Source organism: Talpa europaea (genome assembly GCF_964194135.1).
Source record: "Talpa europaea genome assembly, chromosome: 8".
In the NCBI taxonomy this organism is placed as follows: Eukaryota; Metazoa; Chordata; class Mammalia; order Eulipotyphla; family Talpidae; genus Talpa; species Talpa europaea.
In genome coordinates, this window is record NC_140075.1 from 111,423,944 (window position 1) to 111,447,082 (window position 23,139).

At 39.1% G+C, this 23,139-nt stretch overlaps 1 protein-coding gene across 2 annotated transcripts in view; it reads right to left on the bottom strand.

Annotated features, from left to right (window-relative positions):
• GPATCH2L (G-patch domain containing 2 like) overlaps positions 1-23,139 on the bottom strand; it is a gene marked incomplete at its 3' end in the record, with an annotated part of 48,393 nt that overhangs the window by 1,902 nt on the left and 23,352 nt on the right. Inside the window, exons 5-8 of one of the 2 annotated variants that reach the window (XM_084241333.1) lie at positions 20,202-20,269; positions 19,161-19,215; positions 16,328-16,413; positions 4,061-4,155 (exon numbers count right to left, since the gene is read on the bottom strand). In XM_084241333.1, the coding sequence (XP_084097459.1) occupies positions 4,061-4,155; positions 16,328-16,413; positions 19,161-19,215; positions 20,202-20,269 (304 nt within the window). Of the gene's footprint in view, positions 1-4,060; positions 4,156-16,327; positions 16,414-19,160; positions 19,216-19,271; positions 19,312-20,201; positions 20,270-23,139 lie in introns of both variants that reach the window. The other variant, XM_084241334.1, reaches the window with a different exon arrangement.

Consider the following 23,139-nt stretch of genomic DNA (forward strand, 5'->3'; position numbering starts at 1 on the left):
GAACAGCAGCACAAATATCTGTTCTAATCCCTGCTTTCAATTCTGGCTGGACCATATGAAAGTTTTACATTTAATTTTTTGAGGAACCGCCATACTGTTTTCCACGGCAGCTGCTGTATTTTACACTCCCACTAGTGCACAAGGGTTCCAACTTCACCACATCCTTCCCAATACTTTCTTATTTTTTTTGCTATGATCATCCTACCAGTATGAAGTAGACCTACAAAACTTCTGCACATGTTCTCCCATAGAATGATACAATACTTTTCACAACAGTACAAGATGGGATACCATGTAAATGTCTATCAAGAATGTTTAATTATAGTATATTTATCACAGTCACATAATGGAATAATATATGTATGGCAGAAAAAAATACATGGATTTTGGCAGGACAAAACATGATGAACCTCAAAAACAGAGCTGCATGAAACTTGTAACTTACAAAATGACATTCCACTTACACAAGGTTCAAAAACATGCAAATCTAGACAACATATTGCTTAGCAATATATATGTTTGTTAAAACTATCTGAAAAGGGACTCCCTGGTGGCACAGGCGGTGAAGCTGTCCACAGTCTCTGCAGCACGGGTTCGATCCCGGCCAGCCAGGAAGAAACCCGGCCAGCCAGGAAGAAACATGGTGCAGCAGACCTCTCCTGTCTCGCCTGCTGCTCCCCTCAGCAGTGTATTTCATCAGTCTGCCTGTTCTGTTCCACTCTCTGTCTCTGGTGAATCTTCTCACCCTCCTGCACATCTGGCCTGCACCTTGTATAAATAAATAAATAAATCTTAAAAAAAAAAAAAACAACTGATAAATGATTAACAAAAAAAAAATATCAGGATAATGGTAACCTCTGAGAAGAGTGGGAAGATTTTAAAGTATTTTTTTTTCCTTAAAGTAGATATTGGGTATACATGGATATTTGCTGTATTTTTTCCTCTAGACCTTATAAATCTTCTTTAAATGTTCTTTTACAATCACTCAATATTTACTGAAAAAAAATTTTTTGCTTTACAAAGACATAGTGGGCAATAAGAATCTGCCCTATGACTCCCATGACAAGGGCCAAACTCAAATAGAACCAAGTTTCTATCATAGGATTTGAATCACAGGGTAAGAATAACATTTCAGTTTTAGGATTCTATTCACTTATTCACACACAAACATCAACTGAGTTTGTTCCATGTGCTGAGTATTATTTTAGATGCTGGGGGCACTGCAGTGGCAAAACAGATAAAAATTCCCACCCTTGCAAACGCATGTCTAGCATCACTGGCCTGGCATTTGGAATCTGATGTAACTGATTAACAGGTTACATGTTGGGTACCTTTCCCATTGATGCTCTAAAAACACATAACCCTACCCCAGAAAGAGCAAGGTCAGAAAAGGCTTTTGGAATGGCTAAAATAGGGCTCTCAATACATCCTATCAGTCCAGTTCTCCTTGACATAAAGCTATGTTTTTACTTTTTTGAAGAACTGGGATTTGTATCCCAAGGCTCTGATCTTCCATGCTAATGAAGAAAATCATGGTAAAGAAATGAGTTTCACCTGAGTTCCTTATGTTTCCTATAGCAACTGAGTCTTAAAATTTGGAGGGGAAAAATTTTTTTTTTCTTTTTCCATTTACATTCTTGAAGAGTACATACAGCCAGTTCACTTTTGCGTGAGGTAGAGACTTGCCAAGCATTCCCTGTTCTGGTGTATGGGACTTACAAGCAGGTTTACAGTTATTCAATAAGATTTAGGGGTGGCTCTGTGCTGCATCTACCTGCAGATAGCCATAAAGGGAAAGGAGGTGGAGATAAAAAGAATATAAAGGTGCTATACTTTCAGAAAGTATCTACTTAAGGACCCTATGAGAAGGACTTTTCCTTGGCCCTTTGTTAGCAAGGAAGACATGTTATTCTTTCCTATTCTTCAACACTCTAGTCTTCGTAATATCTTTAAATCCAGTCAATTTCAACTCAAAACTTTACCCCAGTGGGGGAGGGGAAAAGAAAAAGATCTGTGGCTGCATGTTTAAGAAAGAAGCTGAATTCATCACAGTGACAGGGGAGAGTGTAGGCAGAGATCTGAGCTATTTATTCTTTTAGGAAAATCCTATAAAGAATGACACAAGGAAGCCTCTATCTGCAGTCTTGTTCATCACAGTGGTGAAGAGTCCGATAACAGATGTATGCAGTAGCGTGATTTAGTGCCAGGAGCTGGCCCCTGATGTGTATTAATACAGCGGCAAAGCGGAACGCACCTCTCTTCATCACTCATTTCTATAAAAGAGGTGGAATCCGAGATGGCCCGATGTTAGGGAGAGCAAGCCCATTTGTTCTACTGACTGATGGCTCCGGCTCCAGCTATGTCCTTCACCTCCATGGGGCACTCAGGTTGTGGATAGAAAAAAGGGAAATGTTCAGTGAAGCAGACCTTAGTCAACAAGTGAGGGGAGGAGCTGTGCTCAGTAGGGGAGATGTTTAATGCTTAAGTCTTGTTAATACCTCCCAGTACATTTCCCGATTTGAATATGGAATAAGGACTTATACTCAACAGTTCTTCTCTTAAAGAATTAAAAGCTAAAAATAGAAGCTAGACATTAAGACATTAAGGAGGGAATAACAACACAAAACAATAAATGAGGGGAGACTGAGTTTTAATGCTTCCAATACCACTGACTGGATGAGGGTCTGGGTTTTATGTGGAGTCATAGTTTGGATCTAATACAATAAAAACAGGACACCTGCAGTGTTTAAGAGGACTGCCTACACTCTTAGAGAAATAGGTCTGATTCTGGCTCTGCAATTTATCCATGTAGAAATGAGTTGACCTGCAGAAATGAGTTAACCTGTCTAAACCTCAATATTCCCATATGAAAACTGGGAATAAAAACAGTATCTGCCTCACAAAGTTGTTGCAAAGATTAAGTGAAATAAAGCATGCAGTGTTCATTTATTTACTCTAATCATCAAGATTATCCAGTGTGAACCATTATTAAGCAGAGGACCTAAAAAAGCAGCTCATAGAGGTCAATTTCAGAGTATACTAATACTTAAGTAAGGGCAGGGCAAAAGAGTTCCCCACTTGCTTTCAACGGCTCTGATCTATATAATAAAGTCTTTTCTGAAGAAAAAAAAGAATAGCTCCTTGATATACTCAGTTTCCTTAGAGTGAATTACCATCATCAAAAAATAACTATAGGTATTTCTGATATATTCTACAGCTAATCTTTTTATCCAAAGTAATTCACCCTAAATATATTGAAACAACATGAAGGACTTCACTAATTATGCTTAACTACCTTTTCTTAACTCCAAAAAAAGCATATGAATGGAACTCCACCTTCTTTATTCACTTAAGAATGACATACATAAAAAGGGCATAAATTATCAACGTGCAACCTAATGAATCTTCACATGTGTACAGACCCTTGCAATCCCCATTGAGTTCAGGATATAGAGCCTTTCCAGCACCCCGGAGACTTCTTTAAGTCCTCTCCAGCTCACCAACCCCCACCCAAAGACAGCCACTATTTCATTTCTACCAACTAGCTTTACCCAGAAAATTGAAAGATTATTTTCAATTGAAAAATTATTTTTAATTAGAAATTTCATGACTGGTAAAATGTTAGCACTCTCATATGCATAAAAAGTGAGAACGTCCTCTCTGTCCACCAACTAAGAAAGTAAATAAACTCATGTGGTTTCTTGGCTACCGTTTAAACTGTGACCCTAAGTTGATTTTCATTCACCTAATTTTCTGTCTGTCTAGAACAAAGCTCAGGTAACTGAAGATTGTTGACAGTGGAATACAAGGGATTCAAACTCAAGAAAATTGTGTGACACAGTGAAAAAGATTAGGCTTCAGGGTCAGAGAAAACTAGGTTAGAATTTTTAAATTATGTGTGACATTGGGCAAATTACTTCTCACATTCTCAGTTTTAGCATGTAAACAAGGAAGAAAATAACCTACCTTATCATAAAGGTTAGATGTAAAAGAATATAAAACAAATAACTTGGTGCCTGGCACAGGAGGTGCTTAATAAGTGATAACTATATAGAGTTACCTGCATTTGGGCTAGACAGAGACGCTGTGGCCACAGGTTTCCGTTTCCTCTTGATGTCACGTGAACATGGGGGTGCCAAGTGTATGTTAGTCTGTCTGCAAATATGTGAAAGAAAAAATATTGTTTTAATTTTATTATGATATGAGACAATATGTTTAGCCCAGATGAAATCCTTGACCCATTAAAGACAAAACGAGCACCATCCTTTGCATCAAGTGTCAATGTAAGATTATTCAGAATTAATCATAACTCATTCTCTACACACATAAGTATCTACCCCATTCTAAACTTTTTACCTGATTTCAGAGTAGCAGACATTCAAAATTAATTTCAAGAAATATATGTTTCAATACAACCTGAGTTTTGCACAATTATTTTTTTAAACTATATATTTTTTAAAGATTTATTTATTTATGCATACAAGAGCTGGGGTACAGGCCAGAGATGCGGGAGGTGAGAGGATTCACCACAGACAGAGTGGGGAACAGAACAGGCAGATTGACCAAAGTACACTGCTAAGGGGAACAGCGGGCAAGTCAGGAGAGGTCTGCTGCACCATGTGGGTTGCTCCCTGGCCGGCCAGGGATCGAACTCGTGCTGCAGAGGCTGCAGATTGCTTCACAGTGCGGTGCTTAACCCCTTGTGCTACCAGGGAGGCCCTGTACAATTATTTTTTTATAAAAACTACAGCTGCGGGCCTCCCCGGTGGCACAGTGGGTTGAGCACAGCACTGTGAAGCTGTCCGCAGCCTCTGCAGCATGGATTTGATCCCTGGCCTGCCAGCGAGATACCCACATGGCGAGGCAGACTGTCATGGCCACTGCTCCCCTCAGCAATGCTTTCGGTCCTTCTGCCTGTTCTGCTCCCCACTCTGTCTCTGGTGAATCCTCTCACCCTCTGGCCTGTACCCCAGCTCTTGTATAAATAAATAAATCTTAAAAAAAAAAAAAAAACTAAAGCTGCAATTGTTCTACACTCACTAATGAAATACCTACTCCCAAGTGGTAATATATTGAAAAGTTTAATGCTGCATGAACACAGATATTTGCATAGAATTTTAACAGGAAGCTTAACATTTCTATCACTATAAATCTAGATTTTTTATACTGTCTATATCAAGAAATATGTAAGTTTGATTTCTTGATTAAAAAAAAAATTTAATTATGTGCTAATGTGTTCCTCACTGGAATATTCAGCTTATTCTAAAAACAAAACAGTGAGGGGCCTCCCCTGGTGGCGCAGGCAGTTGAAAGCAGCGCTGTGAAGCTGTCCACAGCCGCTGCAGCGCCGGTTTGATCCCGGCTGGCCGGCGAGGGTCCCACATGGCGTGACAGACCTCTCCTGTCACGCCCGCTGCTCCACTCAGCAATGTATTTCGTCAGTCTGCCTGTTCTGTTCCCCACTCTGTCTCTGGTGAATCCTCTCACCCTCCCACGTATCTGGCCTGTACCCTGGTTCTTGTATAAATAAATAAATAAAATCTTTAAAAATAAATAAATAAATAAAACCAAAACAGTGGACATTCAGTTTATTTTAAAAACAAAACAGTGAGAGTTTCAAAGCTAGAAAAGCAAGACTCTCTGAAGAACAGTGAACTTAACACTGAAATAACTAGTATACTATTTTATTTTAGTTCCTTACTTCCCCCTTCTCTAAGACAGATCCTACCCCTGATTAAGGACCAAGTTGTGAGCGGCTCTCCTGGTAGCCTGTGACTATTTTCCTGTTCTTAATAAACCTGCCCTTTTAAAATGCTTTAAAAAAAAAAAAAATAGGACCGAGTTTTGCTTTCACAACAAGCTTTCTTTGAATATTCAACTGGTGTACATATATCTTGTTTCACTAGACAATCTTGAGAAGTAGCACTATATTTATACTTTTTTCATAATTTGCCAATGATTTACCAACCTAAGCACAAAACACACAGCTTATCTCCATTAAATATCTACTGATTAGAACAGATATGAATAAATAAGAGAGTGAATAAAAATTCCAGAAACTAAAAAGCCAATTATATTCTTAAAAGTGATAAAGTGGTATATTTTATGCCTTGTATATTTTATCACAGTAAAAAATAAATAAATCACCATAGTATACAACATTAGAAGGAAACTGGTAAAGTTATACCAGAAGAACTGGTATAGTTATACCTGAAGTTAAACTTTAAACTGGCAAAGTTATACCAGAAGAGTTATACCAGAATTGGTAGTTCTAGATTGGGACAAAGTTTCATGGTTCAATAGTCTTAAAACAGAACCTCAGACAAATCGAATAGAATATGGCTAGCAAGGCACCAAGTTAACTGAAAGGACAAATTTTCCTATTCAGAGAACCCCAATTTGGCAATTTCCATGGTTTAAAAGCATGTACACACACACATTCTTTCCTCTAAAAGCAAAAGCTCTAGAATCAATTCAATTTCTAAACGAGAAAAAAGAAGAGGGCCTCCCTGGTGGCACAGGGGTTAAAGACATAGCTATCAAGCTATCACCAGCCACTGCAGCACCAGCTCGATCCCTAACTGGCCAGGGAGCTACCTACATGATACAGCAGCAGACATCCCCTGTCTCGCCTGCTGCTCCCCTCAGCAGTATATTTCAGTAGATCTGCCTGTTCTGCTTCCCACTCTGTCTTTGGTGAGTCCTCTCACCCCGCACCTCTGGCTTACACCCCAAATCTTGTATGTCTAAGGTCAGTGCAGGGGGCCTGCTGAGGGCCCCAGGCTGCGAGGACAAGGAGGGGCCTTGAAACGGCAGAGGGAATTCCACCTTTGCCTCAGCTCCTGGAACCAGAGGCCTCCACCCGACACAAACAGCAATCAACCAAAAACCTCCAATAAAAAACAACTTCGGTTCCACATACCCAGTTTCCCGCCTAACCTTTCTTCACCCTATAAACAGGTGTGACTTCTCCAAACCCTGCGGGGGTCAGCGAACCTCACCCAGGAGCGCAATAAATTTCCTGCCTGTGAGAAACTTAGCCTCGCTTTCCTTTTCTTTACTGCACCAATCCTTTCCGTATGCATAAATAAATCAAGCTTTTTAAAAAAAAGGGAAGAATTTCACTGAACTCTTAAGAAAGTTTTAGAATTCAAAGAACTCTACAACAGGCAGAGGTTTACAACAGGCTGTGGTTTGGAAAATTCCATCCAAAATCACCTATTATCAGTTGTTCTCTTCTACATGGCCAGAGTTACCTTTAAGCACCCCATGAATAGTTAATTGCAATATCCTAAAGTGAATGTAAATATAAACATGTAAAGCAGGGAAAATAATTCATTTTTCATACCTTACAGATGTACTGGGAATAAGTTTAAGCCAGCATGAAAATCTGAAAGTAGATGACAGAATGTCAAAGGTAGACAGGCCTTCAGTCTAAATGGAGAGGTGGTAATTCCTTTCAAAGCCAAAGACACAGGTATAAAAGAAAGTGACACTACAAAAGTTTGTTTCTCATCAAAACAGAGACAAGTACAAAATAGTTTCCATACACAAGGTACGCAAGTGCATTCAGACCCAAACTCAAACTGTCCAAGCACTTTGGTTTAATCCAATCACGCTTCTCCTAAAATACTTTAGAAAGAAAAACAAGTCAAAGGGTAACAGGTTTATTCATGATCTTTCTTCTTTACCTTAAACTCACTAAAGGAATCTCTAAAACTTCTTAGATTAAATCCTAACACCATTTCTTCCAACTAAACTGTTATTGGACATTAGGACAGTTTGTACCCTTAAGCTTGGGGATGTGAAGCAGGAGGGACAGTAGCTAGAAAAGACACAAAGTTCCTGAGTTCTTTCTGGGAAACACAAAGTTTCTGGATCTGGGTGCTGGTTACTTGGAAGTGACTTTATGAAAATTCACAGTGCATACATTTTTCTGTATGTATATCACCTTCCTCCAATAGGAAGCTTAATTTACAAAGTACTTGTTGAAGATGCTGGGTTCTACCAGATTGATGCAAGGTGAAAAGCTTAAGGAAAGTACTCAAAAGGGTTTTATATTAATTCTCAGATTATCAATTTTATATTAATTCTCAGAGTACCATCACTACTTGTGATGGTAAGGGATTTAGGGCTGACCATCCCTATATTAAATGGCTGCCATGTGCTAAGCCTCCGGACTGTTATTTCTCTCTGCAGCAAATGATATACTTCTGCCACCCCATTCCCATTCCTCAATGTGATAAACATTCAAGGTTCTTCATTTTTTTTTTAATTCCTCTAGCTATGACCTAGGAAAGGTTATAAGGCTTTCCAAGGAAATCAAGTAGTGAATCTAATTAAAGTCAACAGCCTTACTTAGAAGTAAAAATATGTATTTTTCTTTGTCTATTTCCCTTTCTACTCAGCAGATGTTTTGTTACTTTAATTGTTCACTCAGTTTTTACTGAGCACCTACTCTGTGCCAACTGTTACAGTGGACACAAAGGATGGCGGTGAACAAAACAGAGTCTTCACTAATAGAACTGGCAGCATATTCCTACTTCCAGCTTCATAACTTTTCTGGTTAACAGAGGACAAAGAACAACACAGAATAAACCCTGTGTGGGTACTTGGAGCAAGAAGACTTAAAGGAGACAGGAAACGGAACCTGTCACACTGCACAGCACATTCAGAACAAGACAGGCCTGTTCCAGATTAAAGAATCATCTGTATGGGGCTAGAAGGGTCCTTGTGTTATTTGGGGGAACCTAAGCATGAAGTTAGGCAACTGCTACAGCCTCAGCTTCCTATTTAAGAGACACTTCCAGTTTTTTGTTTACCCTAAAACAACTTCCTATTAGTCAACTGTAAACATAAAGATTTAAGGAAGGAAAGGGAAAAAATAAAGAAATTGACCTCTCCCCACCCCCACACTATTTCACTTAGGAAACATCTTGGCTCCCTTTCTTTTTATTGTGTTACATTTATTTCATTTTTATTATTTTACTTTAACAGTATCACTTTCTACTCTTGCAGGATAGAAACTGAAAAAGGACAATGCACAAGTGTGGAGTCACAAATGACAGGGGAAAAATCTGAGCTTCCTTTCTCATCAACACATGAGCACCCTCCCTAGAGGGAGAAAAGTAAGATTTACAAAATCTGAAAGTAGAAAAATCTCTTTTTCAAGAGCAGTATAGAGGTTTCCTTGTGTTGTAAACCATGTACTATATGTGATTATATACTACATATGGTTTTGATGAAAGGTGCAAGAAACACATAAATTAAACAAAAATCTCTACCAAGTTTATTTCCTTCTCAATTCAAGTAGCAAACGGTTATCAGAATCATCTAAGGGGTTTTTACAAAATACACATACTTCCACCATGCTGGGATGGAAGAAGAATCAACAATATATTTACTTTGAAATGTCTCCTCAGATAATTCTGGAAAGCTTCTACCTACTGTGAATATCACGGAGTTAAAAAACAACATACCATATTACAAGCCTAGCTAGTAGATAAAAGATACTTAAATATTAATTAGATGAAGATACATTTAGGTCAAAATACTGACCCTCCCAGTATACAATTAACCTGACAAAAGACAGGCTACACTTGTTCTATTTCATCTGACTGAAGCCTTAGCATTCTTTAGACTGTTATTTTCACAGTGCTAGTAATGGATCAGTACTTCCTCTAAGAATATCACATTCAGTGCCATTTGCTGAATGTAGTAGGGGTGGTGGGGGGGGGCGATAGAGAGGGGGGCAGGAGGAGGGGAAGATGAGCATTAAAGGCAATAAATACACTCTTTAAAATTTCTTATTTCAGGAAAAGTCAGTAAATTCATATCATAAATGTGAAGGTCAATGCTGAAGATTACTAGTTAATTGAAAGTATATTCTGTACAGCCACGCATAAACATAACATTTCTATTTTATTTTTTACTGCAGGTAACTGAAAGATCAGGTGAGTTGTTAAAACTGCAGTGTTACTTAGGAAACTGGGCAGATCATTATGTCCCTGGGGCAGGAATGTACTTTTAGGGGGAAAAAATTACTTTGAGAAATACATGCATGTTTAATAGAACCAATTTGGCAAAAAGATAACTGAAGTGACTGCTTTAGATTTAGAACAAAGACGTGTAGAGTCACTCCTAAGGAGAAAACTGTCTTTACCTGTCAATGGCAAGCCAATTTAAAGAATAGTTCACCTTCAAAAATCACTCATTTTTAACACCCATTGAAAAGTTCAATTTTGTGTATGAAATAAAGATTATTGTAAAAAGGTATTTATTTGTTGTACTTTTACTTAGATACATATAAATAAGTAAAAGGAAAATTATTGATATTTCTAAGGACCAAAGATCATCTGTATCATACATTCCATTTATTCTCCTTAATTACTATTTTATTCACCTCTATTATTTTTTAACAAAAATTCATGAAGGCTCAGTCTGCATAAAGCACTACGCTGGATGTGGAAAGGGTGTTCACTAGATGACTAGGGGTTCACAACATAGTGAGGAGGCCGAGGCAGAAAGAACATAAGAGAACTGAAGGAACAAGCCAAATGCCAGGGGAAAGTGGGGGGGGAAAAAAGATTAAATCCAGGGAAGCAGAGACAGCCTTTCCTCACATGTTATTTTCTCTTCAGGGTTAGCTGACATTTATTAAACACCCAGTAGGGGAAATATTTTCACAGACTTGCATGTAAGAAAGGATCCAGGCCTATGACACTAACAGCAGCCAGGGAGAGAAAACCACTTCACAATTATCAGAGGACACAGAGGAGGTTTATCTAACAGGAAGAGATCCTGGCAATTCCACTGGTGGTTTTCACTCCAACCTAACCCTCAGCAGTCTGTGACAAATGCTCACTAGCACTGAAAACTCTCCATAATCGACTTCTCCTGAATGGGCCATGGTTGGCATATCATGAAGCTGTTTCATGCCACCCACCGGAGCAGAATAGTTTCACATCAGCTGGAAAGATGGATATATTACAATGGGAAAAAAATGCCTTTATCCACTCCTCTTAGGCAGCAAGATGTGAGGCAGCTGAGAGCTGCTGTAAACAAGACTATCCAACAGAGGACAAAAGGGTGGAGAACTGTGTGCTATATGACGGGAGGCTCCAGCAGGACAGGGCAGCCTACACAGTGTCAGCAGAAACATTTCGTCACCCATGGTCAAAACGAAGGGACTACAGAGGTGGGCAAAAGCTGCCATGTATCACAGCATTCCCAACAGGCAGGAAACTAATAAAAAGGTTCTTTCCCCCCAAGCCCTGAGGTAAAACCTGAGGCTGTTTACTATGGTTCCAAAGGTCACAATTAATAGCTTGAATTGAGTCTTCTTCTTGCTCTTTGAAAGTCCTTGTCAAGTGGCACAGCCAGCTGGGCACACAACTCTGATATGCAGATCATAACGTTTGTGAACAGATAAAATGAATTACAATGAGTTCATCCTATCAAATATCAACTCTCTAATGGGCAGGAAGGGCTCTCTTTTTTATGCAGCTACTGTCTCCTTTTTTGGTCCATTTGATGCCATTCAAGCACCTCAAGAATCTGTACTCTGGAAATGACTCTGGAAGCCCATTCAAAGTCTATAAAACTGCAAAGATCCTGAGGACAGGGAAGGGGAGTAATTAAATGCAAATAAAAATATTAGCTACCAGTATGCTAAATATTTGAGTATAGTATTTCATTTCAACTCCCACTAATCAAATAAATAAACAACCATTTCCATTTTTAAGATTAGAAAATTGAGGCATGGTGAGGTGAAGTCATTTGCCCAGGTTAAGCCCAGATTCTTACCTGGGTCTGCCCTCACACTAATATCCATTGCTTTTAATCTCATACTACCTATGCCAATATGCTGTGGAATTGGAGAATATAGTAGAAACTATGAAACTTTCCTTCTCAATGAGGAACATATATAATAATTGCACACCAGGCTGGTATCTGAAGCCCTTCCTGAAACCGGTAAAAAGATTTCTCAAAGGAAAACCAATTTATTTACAAAGGACCTATATGACAAAAAAAAGTTAAAAACTTTGCTATTTCGGAATTTAAAAAAGGAATAAATGGGAATAGTGATAGATCACCAAATCACCACTCAAAATAGAGGAAAGGTCACTAAAGTTGGAAAAAACTCAAAACTGCCATGAGACACTCAAAAACTACAACTGGTGACTTATGCATCACACAGAGAGATGGAGCAATTGTGAAGTTCTAGACACAATTTTTTTAAGGCAGTAATGGTAAGCAAAGCCATCCTTCATAACCAACAAATCTCAGCTGTCTTTTTTACCATTCCATGACTATGTCTTTGACAGCCATTCCACTGCCCCTAGACACACCGATCACACCATCTGCTGTTTGAGTGGCAGCAATTTTTAACAATGATACCAATTATTACTACTTTATTAACACCACCCCAACCAAGACTACCAAACAGTTTATTTATTCATTCCAACTATGCAACTACCGGTATACCCACCAAGCAACTCCCACATATCCACTCAACAACCCAGCCAACAATTCCATTTATTTCTTTCAATTTAATTTTTTGGGCCATATATGATTTCTCCCTCAGGTGTGGCCACCACAGTTCTCCCATCACCAAAGCACCTACAAATATTTATTTAACAATTCCATTTGTTAATCACTATGTGCTAGGCACTGTGCTAGATCCCAACACTCTCTTCTTCCCCAGCAGCCTATTCTCCAAAGCTTAGAGAGGTCTAGTGTTCTACCCCCCCCCCCAATAAGGAATTATGTACACAATACTAAAGCAATGAGCACAAAGTGCTCCTGCCAATTATGAAATGGGAGTTCCTGTTAAGCAAATTACAAAGCACCAGTCATAAAACCATATGCTTTTAGGGCACTGGTTCTTAACCATGGCTGCATATTACAGTCACCAAGGAGCTTTAAAATAATGCCAATGCCTGGGTCTCATCCCAGACCAATTAAATCAGAGTCTCAGGAGGTAGGGCTCAGCATGGCTATATTTTTTTAAAACTTCCCAGGTGATTCAAAAGTGCAGCCAGGGTTGAAAATCACAAAGCTTAAGTATTTCTGAAATCCACAAATCTATCAGGTGACCCAAAGACCACAAAAACGTCCTTTCCCATGTACGGCACCTGTCACTGGGCTGTATTAAAATGAGACATCAGTAGTGTTCTCTTAACACTGAGGTCTCATTATGTCTTTGTTTATGGCAATGGAATACTAAACGGAGAGTAGTTTGAGGTCACTCATCGAGAACCAGGCCTCACTCTGAGAACCAGGGCTGTGTATGGCTCTAGTGGTGAGCATGTGGCTGAGGAGCCATCTTTCCTGCACAGTTGAGTATATGGCAGAGCACAGCCAGTCTTATCCAGGCAGGAAGCAGCCTCAGCTCAGTAACCCGACGGGAGAAAACCCTCACAGTTCAGGCATGATTATCAAACTCTTTGTGCTCTTAAAGGAGAGTAATTATAGGCATGTGAAAAAAGGGAAGCACTCCCTGAGGAACTCTTCCTCACATGCTTCCCAAGAGGGACCGGGGCCATTAAAAATTCCATGATGAAGAGGAAAAACAGCCTGGGAACAGCCAGAAGGCAATACAGCAAATTAATACACCAGCCCTCCTCGGGGAAAGCTGTGATAAAACAGGAAACACTTCTCTCTTTGCAAAATAAAATTATACCACTAATGATAACAGAGCCACCACACACACACAAACCGCTCTAATGATGGGTGGGAAATTCCCAGCGCTCCCCAGATGTCCTAAAAGAAATCTCATCCTACTACAAATAAAATGGAACAAGAAAAAGGTAACATTTCCATTCGAAGCAATTTTTAACACAGTCATTCGGCTGCCTTCCCCAACTACCACTACTCTTCAACATTCCCTCCTGGGTGCCAGGCTCTGTGGCATGGTCCACTCTGTACCAAACCCGCCATCCAGTGCTAAATCCAATGTCATCACCTGGCAGCACTGGAGCTAAAGGACTCCTTCTCTACTGAACCCCTTGCCCGGCAGGGACCCCACTATTTCAAAGGACTGAGAGGAATCCCCAAAGGCTCAGTGTTTCCTCATGAACATTTTCTAACAGCGCACATAGGTCACCTGCACGGGCCACCTCCCAGAGAGTAGTGGCTGCCAAACTACTAATTGCAGATCCTCATGAATAAAAATTTGGGGGCAGAGATTCCTCAGAAAGGTAATACATACACATAAAAATATGGGCTACTAGACTAATATATGTCCAATTTAAAATAAAAAATATTTTAAAGCATAAGATAATAAATGTAAATTGAAAAATTTCTCCCCTTTTCCAAAGAACTTACATGCATGCAACCCACTCTCTATCCACTGGCCTGGGAATGATGTCCAGAAAAACAACGATGAACTATAATTGTCCACATTCTCTCATGCTGCTTTTAGCAAAGGTCTAAAGCAATAAGCAGTATTTCCCTAGAGCTGAGCACACCGGAAGCATAGCCTAGACTTCTTTGTGTTTCCAAGTCCAGCCACAAGCACTGCCAGTGACAAAATGAAGATAATGATGTGGATAATGAGATACACAAAGAAACAGGAAGCTGACACTTGCTCCAGCTAGGGTGAGGCTTTACAGGCAGCACACAACCCAATAAAAGCACAGACACTGATCTTAGCTCAGTACAGCATAGGTCCAGGTAACAGAGGTAAAGTGAGGCGGGTAAATTATCCACTTTCAGCATCTGACATCCTAAGGCGCTAGTTACGCAAGCAGTCTTCCCAAAGTGTAAGTATACAGTCATTATTTTATTTGGTATTAAGACAAAAAGCTGAAGGGTCATTTCCCCATCGATTAACATTTTGTGTCTTCCAAGGCAGTTTGTGCACCACTATCACCTCTAAGTAAACCTCCCTGAGCCTTAGTCACGAGCATTTGTGCTTCACATCATTCTGGTGCACACCTTTACGCACTTGAACTCCATACTGTAATAGCAGATTTCCACACCTGACTCTCCCGAGAGAAAGTAAGCTTCTTGAAGGTAGCATCTAAACAAAGAGCCTAGCAAAGAGTAGGAAATCACAAATTCTGAATGAATGAGTGATGAATAAACAGCATGCTACTGAAGTAAAGGTCTTACAATGGTAGTTTATCATCCCATAATTTTCCATTTCTTAGTAACACCATTTCCAGTGGTCTCTCCTTTCAAAAGACCTTCCCCATTGAAATATTATTTCTCCAGTAGAAGATCTGGCACTAGGTGCGGAGTTTAATATGGTTGAGAGTATATAATAGCCCAGAGTGGAATTGACTCACTGTATCCATGAAAGAATAACATCTAGTGTAATCTGTCCCCCAACTCTATGAACATACCCAGTTCAGAACATATTAGGCAGGAAAAATAATCATCAGAACCTCGGAAAGAAATTCTTTGCACCATTAGAAGAAAATTTCTATGGTTCAGCTTACTAGCTGCTCTTTTGTATACAATAAGCTTGCTAAGGGAAGCTAACACCAAAACCCTATTTACTTCCCATGTCACCTAACATAAGAGAATTTATATTGAAAGATGCAGGATTCATTCTGACAAACCCACTGAACACCTAGTTAAGTGCCAGACACTGTATTAGGTATTGGGGATATATCAGGGAACAAGACAAGGTCTCTATACTTTGAAGCTTATATTCTAGTGAGAGACAGGAGCAAAGAGTAGGGGAGGGAAAAAGCAAATTCATCACAGACTGTGATGAAAACTATAAAGGAAAGAAATAGATAATGAGCAAAGGTGGAGGCAGCCCCTTTAAATAGGATGGTTGAGAGGCTCTCCCTGAGGAAGTGGCCCGAGTTTAGATGAAGGAGATAATAATGACAAGAGCTCTGAGACAGAGGTGCAGGCAAAGGGAACAAGTGTGAAGGTTCAGAGGCAGGAAGGGTTGCTATTTTGGAGAACAAAACGGAGCTCCATGGAGCCACTGGCACTACCCTCTGCCCCCATAAGGAGGAAGAAGTATATGAAAGGAGTTTGGACATGTGGGCAGAAGTCAGATTATGCAGTTTTGCAGGTCAGAGCAAGGGCCATTAGTAATATTCTTTGAAGATGGGGCTTTTAACATAAGAAATACGGAATATGAGCCAGATGACTTAGATCAAAACTGAGACTTAAATCACCGAAAGAAATATATTTCTCACTCTGCCTCAGCTTCTATATTTATAAAACATTTACTGACCTCAAAGAATTGTTGTAAAGATCAATTTGGACACCATACAAATATACTTTATAGTTTGAAAAGTGTTATTCAAAGGAAAATGGTACTGTCTAAAGAAAATAACAGCCACCAAAAGATAATTACCTGGCAGAGCAATGCGCTGGTGAACATCTTCGATGAGAAGCGTCAGCAAGAACATCCAGAGAGTAAAGGGGAGAAAGTGGATTAAACTGCAGGAGTAAGCGAGATTGTTTTATTATGGTTTATATGAAACAGACCTGCTCCTAAAGAGTTATCTGTTACTAGATCACTTTTCCCCTTTGACTGCTTGACTCTTTTGCCACACCAAGACACCATTCAATAAAATGGCACATATTCAGGAGTGTGCGATGAGTTGGCATACCTGATCTAGCACACCTCATAAAAAGACCATTCCTTGGTAAACACAGATTTTTCAAAAACTTCTAATACACAATAATACTTAAGTGGCAGAGGATAGTACTTTCAAACTGACATAAGGAGAACTTATGCCCACTGATTATCAGCTTTGTTCCCAAGAAAACTAGCATGAAACTACCTTTGCATTTCCTTATGCTGGCAAACGTTTCTAGTTAGTAAGTGGTTAGCATATCCCAACAGCACAGTATAGTGGAAACAGAACTAGATTAAGACTTAGAATACCTGACATTCAACTCCAGGCTACCACCCAGTTGCCATGTATTCAAAACTACATAAGCTCTTGAGTTTTACTATCACCACCTGTAAAAGGATGTTTTGTGATATGTCTTATCTATTTGATAGGATTATTGTGAGGGTTAAATGAAACCTTGCTTTCAGTTTATGAAGTAATTTCAGTTTCCCATCTATAAAACACCTACTGACCTCAAACAGTGGCTGTGAGGTTCAAATAGATACTATCTGTAAAAGTACCTTTGTATTTGCTACTTTTCTTGAACTTTTTCCTCAATAGAAAATCCTCTCCAAAAACTTAAGAACGAAAATGTATTTTAGACTGGAAAAAACTCTGAATGGTAATTTCAAAATAATTTTTAAAAAATGCAACTATCCTGGGGCCTCCCTGGTGGCACAAAGGGTTAAGTCTCAGAGCTATGGATCAAGCTATCAGGAGCCACTGCAGCAGGAGTTCGATCCCCAGCCAGGGAGTTAACCCATATAGTGCATAAGACCTCTCCTGTCTCACTCACTTCTCCCTTTAGCAGTGTATTTCAGTCAATCTGCCTATTCTGCTCCCCACTCTGTCTCTGGCCTACACCCCAGCTCTTGTATGTGTAAGAAAATAAAATCTTTAAAAAAAAAAAGCAACTGTCCTATCTGTCATAAAAATTCAGTCCCCCACCCCCACTCCCCCAAAAAAGATTCAGTTCCAGTTCTACCAGCTGTATGACTTTGGCCATATAGTTTAAATCTCATTTGTAAATAACAGATCTGGACTGGGTAGTCACTACAGGTCCCCTTCTGCCTTTAGATTCTCTGATGAAAACATAATCATTACTCTAGCTTAGTGTTCCCCCCAAACTGCATCTCTTACATACCACCTTAATGACTTTTCCTTATCTACCTCCTATACTATTATTTACTTAATATTTTTCTTCATATCATTTATTTTTCTAAGTTTTTTCCTTATTGTACATCTATGAAATAACAAGTTTGATATGATTTTTCTAATATAATTATAATTTAACATAAAAATTACATGTCCATAAACCATCTAAAATCACCTTATTAATGTATACCAGTTATGTCTACCATTGCTCTAGTTCATTTTGAAACAAAAACTTCAAGATGAAGATTCAAGTTTAAAATATCTATCAACTTGGTAAGCCATTAAGTAGTCCAAAAAAAACACCTCCTGCGTGGCCTAAGGGTTAAGTCTCAGCACTATCACGACTATGGCCTGAGTTCAATCCCCGGGCAGGGAGCCAACCCACATATGGTGCAGCAGACCTCTCCTGTCTTGCCTGCTGCTCCCCTTAGCAGTATATTTTAGTAAATCCATCTGTTCTGCTCCCCACTCTGTCTCTGGTGAATCCTCTTACTCCCCCTCCCCTCCACCCCAGCCTCTGCCCCAGCACTTCTACGCAAAAAATTTTCAAAAATAAAAAAATAACAGGGCCTTCCCTGGTGGCGCAGTGGTTGAGCGCTGGGCTGCGAAGCTGCCCACAGCCTCTGCAGCACTGGTTCAATCCCCGGCCGCCGGCAAGAGTCCCACATGATGCGCAGACCTCTCCTGCCATGCCCACTGCTCCCCTCAGCAGTGTGTTTCATCAGTCTGCCTGTTCTGTTCCCCGCTCTGGCTCTGGTGAATTCTCTCACCCTCCCGCACTTCTGACTGTACCCAGTGCTTGTATAAATGAATAAATAAATCTTTAAAAAAAATTTTTAAAAAATTAAAAATTAAAACAAAAACAACCAGCAATAGGAAACCAGAGAATTTTTACCCGCCACTTTTTAAAATCTATTTTACTACTAATTACTGTGATACAGTGATTCCTCACAGCCCCGAAATCTAAAGGCCTCAAAGAGGACCCAATCAACAGCCACTATCAGTAATTTTTAAATTTTGATCCTTCAAAGAACGAGATATGCCAAAGGCCCTGTCAAGGAGTAGCTAAAGAAAAGACTGAGAAGGCAAGGCTCCCAAGTCTCAACCCCACTTCACCTAAACAGCTCTACCTTCTTCTGTTTTATATATTTAGGTTTCAGCATTGTACTTGTCAGCACAAGATGCTGATGTTGAAATAAACCATAAGCTGATGAGTTTCATCAGATATCTTACTGCAAAGTTCAAAAATAAAATAAAAATGAACTTCCTATGAAGTATATGTTACAAGCAATAAGCTGAAGATCACAACTGAACCTAAAAAGGAAAATTGGCTACAGTTCCTTGTGATAAATACCAGGATATTCTTGGAAAACGGCTCTCCAAGAAAATCAGAGTAACACAAGGGAACCTTACCTCATTTGCACAAGTAGAAATGTGAGGAAAATCAGAAGCCAATGCTTTATTCTTTCTAAAGAAAAGGAAATCAAATGATAAAATAAAGATGACGAAGAAAAACAACCTTACCTGATTTCGTTCTCTCTTCCCAGCTGATGACAACCAGAAACTAAAGAGAGGGAGAGAAGAACAGGAAAGAAAACAATAAAAGAAGTGGTCGGAAAATTATAAACAGAGAGATTAAGAGATGTTGGGATAATGATGTGAAGACAAAGAAAGAATCAGGAAAAAGATGGAGTTGGAGGGGAAGAGAAAGACATTAAATGTGTGTGAATTCTTTGTAGTAAATAACTCTTCAAAGGAAAAAGTCTTCTGATGGGATATAAAAGGCTGGACTCTAAACATAAACCCAAGATTACAGCATGACACTAGAGCACTCTCGGTTTGCAGGGATAATCAGGACATAACCTCCCCCGCCCATACACACCTTGTCAATTTTTTAAAATAGAAATCTGACCGGGTTAGACATGCACGGGATCATAACTAAATACTGGCCATGACATGTACAGGAGACATCAAAGAGTCAATAATATTAGGAGAAGAAGCTGCCACAAGAAAGTACAGAACAATTTTCCAATAGCTACACCTAAGTTTTCCAACTGCACTGACTGTATTAGTTAGGACAAAAAGATACTTCTCTATATAAAGGTCTAAAAATGGGAAGAGCGAATAGAACAATATAGAGGCAATCATTCATTTTAAACAAAAAAAATTTTACAAGACAGAAAAATGAGTTTAAAATATAACATCCACATTAGAGGTTACTTTTATAGTATAGCACCTACAGATATAAAAACCAAAGAAATAAAAACAAGTCTAGGAGGAAAAAAATCACTACCATGGGTTTAGGGTGTTAGTCATGTTAACTGTTAGAAAACACAAACCTTTAAGAACTCCTCTTTCAACTCTTAAAGTCAGAATTCTAGGTTCCTTCATAAAGCTTCCCTCTGCCTCCTTCACCAACAGGCTAAGATAGCCGGTAAATACATAAGGACTCACTCTTTCTGCCGAGGGTCACTGATGATGTGGCCTATCCTCTCAGTACCCAATGTACTTATACTGGTCTCCTGAAAAAACAAGAAAGGCAGAGTGTCATCTAACCACAGAAACACACATGATGTATGATCTCTCACCAAGCTCACACTTTTCCTAACTGTGCTAGCCAGGGCAACCTCAACAGCACATCTCAAATGTCAAATCTTAAACTCCAACAGCCAGTATTATTTCTTTTTATGGGAACCTATCTTAAAAGAACTATGTTATCCCAGACTTATTTTTCTCCAGTGTTCCAAAAAGTCATTATAAACACTGTTTGCCATGTATGGTATTTTAATATAGTGTAATGAATATCTACTGGAGTTATCAAAGCATATAGGGATAGAAACACTTTTTTTCAAATATTCAACAGCAACCAATTTTGAACAGGCCAGCATGCCAAGCTCCCTGGGGTCATGTGAGTATACCAACAGCCTTCACAATAGGACATTTATTGAGTCTTCACTGGTAACATGTAAACAGTTGCTGACAAAATGGATGAAGAGCAAAGGATTTTCGTGACTGACAAAAATTGTCACCCTCTATTTTGCTGTTAAATGTCATCTCTTAAAATAAAAACAGGAAGGGGGCCTCCACTGTGGCGCAGTGGTTGAGCGCTGGGTTGTGAAGCTGCCCGCAGCCTCTGCAGCGCAGGTTCGATCCCCGGCTGCTCCCCGGCCACTGGAAGAGGGTCCCACATGGCGCGCAGACCTCTCCTGCCGCCAGCTGCTCTCCTCAGCAGTGTACTTTGGTCCTTCTGCCTGCTCTGCTCCCCGCTCTGGCTCTGGTGAATTCTCTCACCCTCCCGCACTTCTGACTGTACCCAGTGCTTGTATAAATAAATAAATAAATAAATAAATAAATAAATAAATAAATAAATAAATATTTAAAAAAAATAAATAAAAACAGGAAGTCTGTATAAATTGGTTTCAAAATTTTAAGACTGTTATATGAAATCTTACCCATAATACCATAAGTAATTCAAAAACCCATTATCTCCCAAAAAAATGGAAAATGGCAGAAGGTATTTACCCTTCATTTAACTTTACATTTACAATGCACATCTACCACAGTACCTGACGAAACATACTAAGGTGAGAGTTCTAGACATATGAGTAAGTGATAAGATGAGTGAGCATAAGTCATGGACATGCTGCCAAGCCTATTACTTGAACACATTTGTTTCCCATCAAACATTGTTGTCTAGAAACATCTGTGTATAATTAGCCTAAACATTAGGATACATTTTAGCAGAACAACTAGCCATAGAAAAATTAATTTGCGATGAGATTCTGAGTGGTAGTGGGGCTAAATGAAAAGGTACTGTATACTGTATTCGTTGTTATTTCTCATCCTTTACACCTATGCCTCCTGGTCACAAACACAGCCATGATAGTGGGGCCAAGGGAAAAGATGGGTGAAAAATGAGTTATTTGTTACAGCAGAAAAATTATTAACTTAACGTGCCGTAATGTTTAAATTTACAGTTTATTACTGTGTAAATTACAAGCAGTACTTTGCGTAATTAGCAGCTCGCTGGCAGGGAGCTGTGAATGAAACTCATTATTTATGATTACAATTTAGAAAAAGAGGAGAGAGATGGGGGAGGGGGATAAAGGGGGCAAGACAGTGACCTCTGCTAGAAATGACAAATACCCCTTTAAGGTGATGAAGATGAATTAAACAAGAAAATACTATTGTACTCATTTGAAATCATTAGAGGCACATCTAATAGACCCTAGTTACCTTCCAGGCAAGTAAAGGGAGCCTTCAAGATGAACTGATTTACTTCCATGGAAGTGGAAGGCTCTTATTTATAGGAGCTGAAACAAAATAAGGTAAGTGGTAGGAAGAACATTATCTGTCATGACTAACCAATAAATAGAAACAGTAAAACCATCTCTCTGTTCCCTATTCCCAACCTCCTGCCTTCTCTCACCCCATGTACTCCTACCCAGTAGCTACACAGTAAGAAGAAGCTCCCACAACAGCAAAAGCAGCATCTTGTTGCCTGCAAAATGAGTGAGCCAAAAGAAGGAATCATTCTACCAATAATCAAATGACTTTCTAATTAGATATTTGAAATTGAATTTAAAGAAATGAGTTCATCTGGAGATAAACAACTTTATTCCTTTTGCCATGCTTAAACTTCAGAAAACATTTCCCTGATTAAACTATAAAATAGTAGCCCACTGAGGGCAGCCAAAATGTGGCTCTGACCATGATACCCTAGGTTTGGCATATAGCCACACAGCAATCACTCTGAGTTTACTGAGTTAACAAATTAACAATGAAAATGCCTCTCCCTTCTGTACTCTTTGCCTACCACCATTTTCTCTAATTGGGTATAAGCCCCAGACTCAAACTACTTCAGTATCCAAGTTAGAGTGAACAATACAATAAAAATTTTGAAAATTTTTAATCAAGAAAGATAAAAGGGAAATAGATCTGGGTTCTTTATTCTGATACTTCTACCTGGGAAACCTAAGATATTTCTTAACTTCCATGAACTTAAGTTACTTTCATTTGCTAAAGGGGATCACACTTTTTACAAGGGTGTTGGGAGGATAAAGTGAATTGAGTGCCTGGAACAGTCCCTATCAAAGGTAGAACTGAGTGAACAGTAGATATTCCTCCCTTGTGGCCAATGGGGGAGTACTGGAATTTGGTAAGAGTTTTCTTTTTCTTAAAGAATTCTAGAATAAAAGATGCATTCAGGAATTCAGGAATCATGAAAAAGCCGAGTATTTTATCCTATATAATAATATTAAACAAAAGAGCAGAAGAGACATAAATTAGGCCTGTAGATTTACAGACAAGAGATACTGGCATGACAGTGTTTGCTCTGTCAGAACTTCAGTATGAACTAAGCTTCATCTTTTATATTTGTATCCATTTATAT